Source organism: Macaca mulatta, chromosome 11, assembly GCF_049350105.2.
Source record: "Macaca mulatta isolate MMU2019108-1 chromosome 11, T2T-MMU8v2.0, whole genome shotgun sequence".
Classification (NCBI taxonomy): Eukaryota; Metazoa; Chordata; class Mammalia; order Primates; family Cercopithecidae; genus Macaca; species Macaca mulatta.
Genome location: NC_133416.1, coordinates 108,529,804 through 108,540,245, shown reverse-complemented (window position 1 = coordinate 108,540,245; position 10,442 = coordinate 108,529,804). Strand labels below are relative to the sequence as shown.

The 10,442-nt window shown below is 41.1% G+C and overlaps 1 protein-coding gene across 2 annotated transcripts in view; it reads left to right on the top strand.

Annotated features, from left to right (window-relative positions):
* Positions 1-398: 398 nt before the first annotated feature.
* The window catches only part of SLC5A8 (solute carrier family 5 member 8), a 58,030-nt gene continuing 47,986 nt past the window's right edge, over positions 399-10,442 (top strand). For both annotated transcript variants that reach the window (XM_015152576.3, XM_077954801.1), the window contains exons 1-3: positions 399-1,217; positions 6,084-6,149; positions 8,489-8,540. In XM_015152576.3, the coding sequence (XP_015008062.2) occupies positions 867-1,217; positions 6,084-6,149; positions 8,489-8,540 (469 nt within the window). In that variant the 5' untranslated portion in view covers positions 399-866. The remainder of the gene's footprint in view (positions 1,218-6,083; positions 6,150-8,488; positions 8,541-10,442) is intronic.

Below are 10,442 nucleotides of genomic sequence, written 5' to 3'. Positions count from 1 at the left end.
TAATCATTCTACAGTAATTTCTGCATTTGAAAATGCCTATCTCAAGGGTGATGAGAATTACACTGGTTCATCAAAAGAATTACACTGACTAATATAAAACGTGCCAAGCATGTATGTGTCACATGAAGGCTCGTTAAAAAGTGGATATTATTGCTAATCTTCCAGTAACTACTATTTCCAACAACAGTCTGAAGGGGATCAGAAATGTTTGTTGAGTAAAAACACAAGGAAACAATAGCACACATTTTCTGCTCTCCTTTATGATCGCTGACCTGTCTAAGGACTGGGATCTCGGTTCACTACAGATTGTCACCCGCATTAATCTACTGTCACCCATTAACCTAACAAATAAGGCAGTCTAAAAACTCCAGGCATCCCTTTCCGTAAGGACCCGGACTGTTGAACCGAAAGATGAAATTCAAGACGTGACAACTGCCCTTTGTCCCACATTCTCCCACCGGTCGCCTGCTTATTTAAATGGTGCGTCCCCTCGGGTACCACTCGAACAAAATTTGCGCGGAGCGCTCCCTGTGTAGATTCGTTGGAAGCAGCTGGAGGCTCCAGTTCTCATCTGCTCAGGTGTCCCTGGCGCCTTGACGAACTCGGCCTCTCCAGTTCCTCACCTGGTGAGCCCTCAGGACAGCGGACTGATTTTGAGGGGCGCGGCTCGCAGCGGCGGGTGCAGGGGCGACTGCCAGCCCTCACCCCGCCTCAGGGTGCGTTCGGAGGCCGACACCTGGCGGACGCCTCCCCGCGGGACGCCACGCCTGCGCGCCGGGGATCTGGGATAAGAAGTGCGCGCCTGGCTTGGGCTGCGCGCCGCTGGGACACCAGTTTGCGCGCAGGGCTCAGACGACCGTGCGGCCATGGACATGCCGCGGGGCATTGGCACCTTCGTGGTGTGGGACTACGTGGTGTTCGCGGGCATGCTGGTCATCTCGGCCGCCATCGGCATCTACTACGCCTTCGCTGGGGGCGGCCAGCAGACCTCCAAGGATTTCCTAATGGGCGGCCGCAGAATGACGGCCGTGCCCGTGGCGCTGTCCCTCACCGCTAGCTTCATGTCGGCTGTCACCGTCCTGGGCACCCCCTCCGAGGTCTACCGTTTTGGGGCCATTTTTAGCATCTTTGCCTTCACCTACTTCTTTGTAGTGGTCATCAGCGCGGAGGTCTTCCTCCCGGTGTTCTACAAACTGGGAATTACCAGCACCTATGAGGTAAGGGGCAGGGTGGGCTGGGACCGTGGAGGGCGCGGGGTAAGGGGACTCTGCAGACCTCTGGAGGCGTTTTCTTGGGGGCAGACTCTCACCGCCACATCGAAATCTCTCCCCGTCCATCATCACCCTCCCTACCTTCCTCCCTGTCCCCCGACCCTCCCCTGGCATCCCTTCCCTTCTACTGAGAGGTATCCTCTAAGGGTGAAAAAATCCTTGGGATTTACTCTCCTGGGCTTAGTGAAAAAAAAGAGGCTTCCAAAGTGAACGGATTGGAATAGTAGTGCTCGCTAAGATCCTTTCTATCTTTAGCATCTTTGATTCCCAAGCAAGAGGAAAGATTTGGGGGGAAGGTAAGTTCTTCAGGTCTCAGGCCCTGCTTCTTGAAATGAATCCTCTTGTTTCAGGTCCTCAGTGCCATTCACTCTTCCAAGACGGTGAAGAATTTGTGCTCCCCTTCCTTCCCCTTCCACACACACCCCCTTTCCACTGAAACAGGCACCCAAGTGGCTAAGGTGTACCAGTAAGTGTATTTGGGACCAGATTCTACCACTTACTAGCTGGGTGACCTTGGATGACTTACTCAACCTTTTGTGCCTATTTCCTCAAAATTAAAATAATATCACCTACCTCATCCAGTTGTTGGGAGGATTAAATGAGATAATGCAAGGTGTAGCATTTAGAACAGTGTTTGACACAGAGTAAGTGCCAGATAGATGTTGGCCATAATTATTGTGGTGGTGCTAGTTGTGGTGGTGGTAGTTATCTTGGGATCGGTAAGAAAATTAGGCAGCATGGTTCTCAAACAGCTCTGCCTTCTCTACAGAAAGATAATTAAGGAAAACTGTCTTTCCTCTATTGCACAGATCCCCTGGCTATAGGTTTTCTCAAGTTGTCTGCAGGAAAGGGCTTTGAAAATATGATGCATGTTTAGTTTAAAGAGCTGTTTAATGGGAGGTGGGGGGGCGGGATCAAAGCTCAAGGAAGTGGCGGGGCCCAGTTCAGTGCCTTCCGTGGTCTCCTTCACCCAGGCACTGATCCATGAGCTCCATGGAACAAACCTTCAAAAGTTTCCTCTTTATTAAGCCATTAACCCAGAGAACTCCAATCCAGGGGTTCTGGCAGGTGCTTTCCTAGTGAGGCTGGTTCAACTGGTGCTGGGGACAGGGCCTCAATGGCACAACAAACATTGGTGACACATTCTGCCTGGGCTCTAGTGACGTCTTCCAGGGCGAGGCACCCCGGGCAGCGTTGCCTTCCATTCACTCTGATGCTGTGTTTGGGAGAGCCCAGTAATCATCCCAGAAGTGAGCAGGATGCAGTTTCTCAGGTTTGCTCAGAAGTGACAAACTGGTGAAATTCCCCAGACCAAATTCAGTTCTCAGTCATTTTTTTTTTTTTTTTACTTCTCCTTATAGTGAGGAGAAACAAAATATAATTTCGGACTATGACTTCTTTTGAGAACTCAAAAGGCTGGTAACACTGGGCCCATGCCCCCTGTGGCCACAGGAACTCGAGTTTACAGCTCTTGCTGTCACTCTCTATTAAACTTTGATATTGAGGTCTTTGTGTTTTCATGGTGACTGTTTTTTGGTAGAGAAATTTTTATCTGCATTTATGTCTTTATCAAAAAATGTGAAAGGGAAAATGGACAGGGGTAAAGGGATCTCTTGTTTCCAGGGAGATGTAAGAAAACATATATCTTAGTGGCTGGGAGGAATATTCCAACATGTTAATATGTGAACACCTGGTCAATGTCACTTATGTATGTTACCTGATGGAACCTGCAGGCATTTGAGTCTGTGAGCTCTGATCTACAGCTAACCAATTCCCAAACTTGGAAAGGGTTTGAAGAATCTGACATGAGGACTTCATCTCTACAGATGAATGCTGTTCTCATAATCACTGACCCATGCCTCTTCGGGGCTACAATATTAACTCAACCAGAAACAGATTTCCCTCATGTTTGCAGTGGTAGAGGCTAAGTTAGCAGGGGTTCCAGCTAAAAATGGCAAAAAACAAAAGTTCATTGAATGCTGAACACATGCCAGGCACTGGCCTACATTGCATGTTTCACATACATTATCTGACTCACATTCAGAACAATCCTTATGAGGGAAGTACTATCAAGAGCCCCATTTTGTGGACGGAGACTCAGAGTAAGTTAAGCTTCTAGGAATGTGAAGCAGTGTAGACATATGCCTAGCAGCATACTGGCTGCTTCTGAAGGCTCTGATGAGTCTGTTATAACCCCAAGCAGTACTTACACCAGTGCAGAGAGAACAAGGGAAGCAATAGAGGACGCGTGAAGTTGTGGGCACACTGCAGGCATCCACCTCTGGGGTACCAGGCAGTTGGGAACAGGGAAGTTAGGCAACATGCTAAGACCCTCCCTAATGGTCATGGCAAAGACTTTCCTGTGGAGTATATTATTCATTGTTTTATGCTGAGAGGTACAGAATCTATACAGAATATGCAGTACAGTGTTGAGTGATTGAAAACCTGGCATTCTTGCTCAAGTATGAAATCTCTCCCTGTTGACATTTCTTTAGCGAAATTAGCTGTTCACAAACATTTTTTTTCATTTATCACTGCCTTCAAAATGTAGTCCTGATAGGTGTTTAGCAACTTCCAGACCCAAGTATAATGCAGGAATCCAATTTGATCCATCAATTCTTCAAGATCTTTCTGGAGCCAACTAAATCTGTGTTTAAACTGAGTTGCTTAGACCTCATGTTTGCTTATTATTTATATATTTATTCATATCAACAGAAGTGATTCAAAGTTCTGAGGACAATGAGAGATCATGATTAATTTAGGCACCTATCATTACTCTATAATTATGTCTAGAAATCTTACAAGTATTCCCTAAGGCAGCCTAGTAATTGATGACTGAGATCGTAATAGACTTCTTGGTTCTATCTTGAGTTGGTCCTTGAGCTTAAATCACAGGTTTCCCTGGATCAACTGATCAACTTATGTGGTTCAGCTTGGTTCAATTTATTTGTGTCTCCAGCAATTTGGATGCATGTATCTAGCATAAACAAGACTTCTCTTCTATTGATGTCCATTCACATGTTTAGTGACTCATAGAGATTTACAAAACAAATAAACAAAAAATAAACTTCTAAAGAAATACAATAATACTGCCCTGTTTCCAGGCTTAATAAACTTCTCCAGTCTTCTAAAAAGGCTTCCAAAATATTCTTGAATGATTTTGATATATGTAATTCATTGAGATTCAATTTTCTTCAGGTCCATTGATTTGGATACCACTAACTTCTTAATATTTTACTTTTTGAGTTTACATTTCCCCATCCGTTTATGTCATTGAATAGTCTCCAAACCCTACAAAGTGAGAGGGAAACAAATTATTATTATGCCCCTCATTTTAAAGAGAAAGAACCTGACATTTGGAGAATGATTGCCACAAGCTGATGGAGTCAGGTGTGGGACTGGGTCAAGGGCCAGAACTCTTCCTCCAGCGTACTACACGGTACTGTGTATTTGTCATCCATCAGTGATTTGGGAGTGGGGTCTTACTTTGTGTTAGTTTCATCCATTCACTTATTGAGTCTTAAATATGTAGTCAGATTGTTTATATATGCCGAATAATGTGCACAGATTTTGGCATCAAAGGTTTTACATGTGTACTGTGGCCCTGACAAGTTTGCAAGGTTGTCAACTTGGTGTTCTCTCTGAGTCCCAGTGTTCTTGTCTTTAACATGGGCTTATACACAGTATCTGGCTCATAGAGTTGTTGGGAGGACTGTGCACACAGCAAGTACTCTGTATGTGTTAGCCGTGATCATGGGGCAAAAATATCAGATGTTTTTTCCTCAGATTGTTATCTAACGCCAGTTTTTTCTTCTTCTTCTTTTCTACTATATGAAGATTGTTGTCCGCTTTAAATTTCTTAGTAATTATATTCAAGTTAGAGAATGTCTTAGATCCCAGCTCCAAAATTCTGTGATCCTAACTCTGTAATATATATATTATAATACATTATATAACATAGGAGACAAGCAGACTATGTTATAAGACATAGCAGATTTCAAGTAGAATGGGAAAAATTGGCATGGTCGTTGGCGCTGAACAGAAACTGGCTTGGGTGATTTAAGTTTAAAAAAATTTGTTAGAAGGACATGGGGGTAGCTCATAGAACAGAGGGACAAGCTGAGTAAGCAAGGCTTGGAAAGGACAGAAACCAGGGCAGCCTTTTCAGGCCACTCTGTCAGGATCAGTCATGTTTTATCTTTGTATCCTGCCTTTAAGATTCAAATACCCAATGGAAGGAAAAGCTGATTGGCTGAGCTGGGATCATGTGACTTCCTCTTGGTCAGTAGAGGCAGGGCAAATGACTGACTATTCCATCACAATAGTCTGCAATCAGAAAGGGTTGATGCCCCAAGTGAGTCAAGGAAAATGTATGGAGTAGATGCCAAGAGAAAGAGAACAACAGATTGCTCACTCTAAAATATAGAAAGTAATTTCACTTGTATGACATTCTGGAAAAGGCCAAACTAGAGAGGGAGAGCAGATCAGTGATTGCAAGGGTTTGGGGGAGGGAGGAGGGCTTGATCATGAAGGGGAAGCCCAAGGGAGTTTTCTGGGTGATGGAACTGTCTTGTGTCCTGATTGTGACAAGGGTTACATGAGTCTGTGTGTGTTAAAACCCACTGAACTGTACGCTAAAACAAGAGTCAATTTTGCTGTATATAAATAAAAATAATACTAAAATAAAAATACAGAATCCAAATTGGTTATGAAGTTGCTTTACATTTCTAAATTTAAATTTTCTTCTTGAGTTCTGATTTTAAAAAAGGCATCCAGAGGATTCACATTTTTTTTTTTTTTTTTTTGCAACAGTATTTAGAACTTCGATTTAACAAATGTGTTCGTCTCTGTGGAACAGTCCTGTTCATTGTTCAAACAGTAAGTAGCTCTCCATTTATTTTATCTTTTGTCAGCTAAAATGTTTTTAACCATGGCATCTGGATTAAGCTTACCTAGGAAACACATGAAAGATAAAAAAGAGGTGTTGAAAATATAAGGGAACACAAAAGGAGAAACACTAGTCACTGTACAGCATCAACCCTTAAGATCATCAAACAGGGTTTCAGTAAATGCTTTACTTCCTGGAAAAGTAGAATGATTTAAGTGAATGTTAAATATTATGCTGGTGAAGCAACAGTCGGAAAGTATGCTTTCCTTTATCTGACCTCCCTTCACCTCCACCAAGGTGACAGGAAGGGCATTACTACATGACAAAGATACTTACTTGTTGCTGACAGTGGGAATTCTAACAAAAGGAAAACAAGTAGCATGTTCACAGTATTTCTGTAACATATTGAGTAGTAGGTATGAAAAAATTAACTTCCATAGGAAGACAGTAGGAAATAATTTTCTTTGAAATCATGCTTTAAAAGTCAGCGCTCTTTTAAAAATTAGACTCTAAGAACCAACTAAAGCAGTCCTTAGAGTGTAAAACAACAGAATCCTAAGCTCTGGAGGAGTCTTTAAAGCCAAATACTCAATCCAGTAATTCAAGAACATGCACTTATAGATTTACTGATTGACACGAAGGGAAAGCAAGGATTTGCCAAGTGGCCAGTGACAGAGAATGCTTTCCACTGTTCACCCTGCTGCTGGAAGATTGTAATGATCATTGTCACGATTATTTATATACACATTTTCCTCTTGTCAGTTAAGCACTTTAGGGCTGGGTTTGCTAATGGAGATTGTGGAAGAGATTCGCATTCTTGTCTCTAATTTCAATTCCATTTCCAGTCAAAAGCTACCTAAGGGCCAGCCGCAGTGGCTCATGCCTGTAATCCCAGCATTTTGGGAGGCTGAGGCAAGTGGATCACCTGAGATCAGGAGTTCAAGACCAGCCTGGCCAACACATGGTGACACCCCCATCTCTACAAAAATACAAAAATTAGCCAGACATGATGGCAGGTGTCTATAATTCCAGTGACTGGGGAGGCTGAGGTAGGAGAATCTCCTGAACATGGGAGGCAGAGGTTGCAGTGAGCCAAGATCATGCCATTGCACCACCCCAGCCTGGGCGACAGAGCAAGACTATTTCAAAAAACAAAAAACAAAAACCAAAAAAAACCAAAAAACAAACAAACAAAAAAGCTACCTAAGGATTTGCTGCAGTGAGACAGACAGAGTGCCTCTGTAAATTATGTAACTCAACTTCATTTTATATCTTTGCAAATTATGTAACTTAAGTTTTATCAGTCCTTCACAACTGCAGTATAAAAGGAAGGAATCCTTTGGGGTCTCTTAGAGAGTTGAGCCTGGTAGCTTGCATTCACCAACTGTTCACATCTCTTTGGATCTTTGTTAGAAATGCCAACAGAAATGAGAAGTGGGGACGAGCGTTAGGAAGGTGGCCTGTGGTCATGTTTTTAAATCTTCAACTTGGACAGAATAATGACTGTGGAAAGTTAGTTCATTTTTGCAAAAAGAGGGGAGATTTAGCACCTCCCATTTGAAGGACTTCATAGTTCTACTCATGTAATATAATCAAACATTCAAAAGGTGCTGAATAGGTTTTTATTTTCATAATATGCTTTTATGGAATAATCATGGAATTCACTTCTATGGGATATATTTGAAAGATCAAACACAGTAAAAATTATATTTTGAGGAAAAGACTATTTCTCTTCCTCACTATTGTACCCCAGATCAATAAATAGTTGTTAAATATATGAATGAAAATAATGAATGATATTAAAAAGATAGAATATGGTTCTTGTTGGCTTTCAGGATTTTTTAGTGCAAATTTATACTTTTGTTTAATTTATGAACATTAAAACTTTTAGAAATATGTTTTCCAAATTTTTACTGTTTTCTCGATTAGTTATGCAGGGATTAACAGTTTGAAGACATAATTGAGGGGTCATCTTTTATATTATTATTTTTTCTTTTTTTCTAATTATTTTAGATGTGGGAAATTTTTTTTCAAGATTGAGTTGCTGGATCAGTGACCATTTGCACTAAGCACCATATAAAAGTCCATATTTTTACATAAGCGTGTTGCAAAAAAATGTTTTTAACTGATGACCATACCATAAACAGAAGAGTCAACTTTACTTAAATAATATTTTTCAAGTTACAAACAAATTTTATTAGGCATTTTGAAACTATTGTTTTAATTCATAATTGAAGTTATAGGAAAACAATCAATATTTTATAACTCAGACATAATTCATGAATTTTATAATTCATTTAATTCATTTGGCTTTCTTTCTCCCCCCTAGATTCTGTATACTGGAATTGTTATTTATGCCCCTGCCCTGGCTTTGAATCAAGGTACATTTTAGAGTTGCCAGTTAGGTAACTCACATTTTGGGGTTCACTTTCAACAAGCCTTATTTTTTCCTTGGGGAGATGGGGAGATGGAGGAATGCTTCTAGTAACCTACATCAGCCTTACTAGTGGGGCAGGACGGGTGCAGTGTCTATGGTAGTTTCTTTGGGTTTTTGGATGGGTAACTCCAAAGTGTCTGTAGACCATTACAGAGGTGGACTTCTCCAGGTGGTACTTCTCTGGGATGTGCTCACCAGCCCATTCATTCCTTTAGAATTAAAGCCCCCTGTAGCCAAAGTCAGGATTGACAGCATCTCCTCCTGTGAGCCCATCTCCAGGAAGCTTCCCTGTAATTCTGCTCAGGCCTGTTGTGAAATCTGGCAGGGAGAAAAGCTTTTCTTCTCCACGCTTCTAATAAGGCCCAAAATGAAAGAGAAACAGAGGCATGTGATTTGAATGATCAGACTGCTCCTAGTGACAAAAGGACAGATGTCTGTAGCACTCTTACAAATAAATTTATGAAGATTGTGCTGCTCAACGAAGTATCTATACTCTCTAGATTTGGGAGGATAAATGTAGTGAGGCTGGGATAGTTTACTGAAGCAAAGGTTCATGCTAGTCATAGTTTCAAAAGGTTTTGGGGAAACACCATGCCCTTTGAATTCTTATCTATTCGATGTGAATTTCTCTAAAACGTCCTTGTAAAATGGACATGTGGACTCTGTGATGGGAAGAAATGTGGTACGATTCCTGGGGTTAATATGACATGAAGAAAATCTACTAACTCTACACTCTGTTTTCTTGATTTTATGATAGACATGACAGTAGTTATCACCTAAGTTTATAAAGTAAACAGTATTATTACCAAGAGGAACTTCATGTATAAGGTGCTCTGGAACTCTGAGTCCTGGGCATGTTCCACATCAGTATTACCAACATGACAAGAGGATCATTTCATATATCAAGAACTGAGTTGTAAAATTCCTAAGTTACCTGTTTAGGCTTTATGTGCAGTTCAACATCTTAGGGTTTTAAAGTGTAGTTCTGGGAATAATCAGAGGACTGACTTTAATCTGTGAAGAAATCAAGCATTCTGTTCTTATCAGGCTCAAACCACTCCCTGAGAGTAAATTAGAACGAAAGTAAAGGCGTTTTGATGACTAGAGTGTCACTTGTGTGTTTTGCTGTGACCAAGGCTGTAGGTACAGGCATAGACACAGAACTTAGTGTGCAGTAGATGCTCAGAAAAGCTTATGTGACTGAATTGAAACTTCACATTCTGTAGGTCTAACCTCCTTTGTTCTTTTTTGGGAAACCTCAAACAAATACTAAGAGAGAATAGAGTACCTTAATATGCTCATTCATCACTCTACAGTAATATTTATCAACTCGTGGTCTACTTTAATTCACTCCCCCTTACCTCTACCAGATTATTTTTCTGCAAATATGTTATGTCATTTCATCTGTATTTCAGTATGTCCTTTGGAAATAAAGACTTTTAAAGCTATAATTATGCCATCATCGTATCTAAAATATTAATATTAATCTCTTAATTTCATATCAAGTCAGTGTTCACATTTCCCTGATTTTTTCAGTGTTTGTTAGATTCAGGATCCAAATAAGCTTATGTGATTGCAATCAGTCGATCTCTCTTAAGTTTCCCTTTTCTGCTTTTTAAAATTGAAAACCAGTTTTCTTTCTTTCTTTTTTTTCTGATCGCCTGATGCCTATTGAGAAAACTAGTTTTTATTGAGGTCTATATAATATACCTCAACATACAACATACAATAAAATGCACAGAGCATGGGGAAGTGTACAGTTGGATGAGCTTTAATAGTTGTGTCATAGCTCGTGTAACTACCACCCAGCTCAAGATACAGACTATTTCCATCATCCACTCCCAGG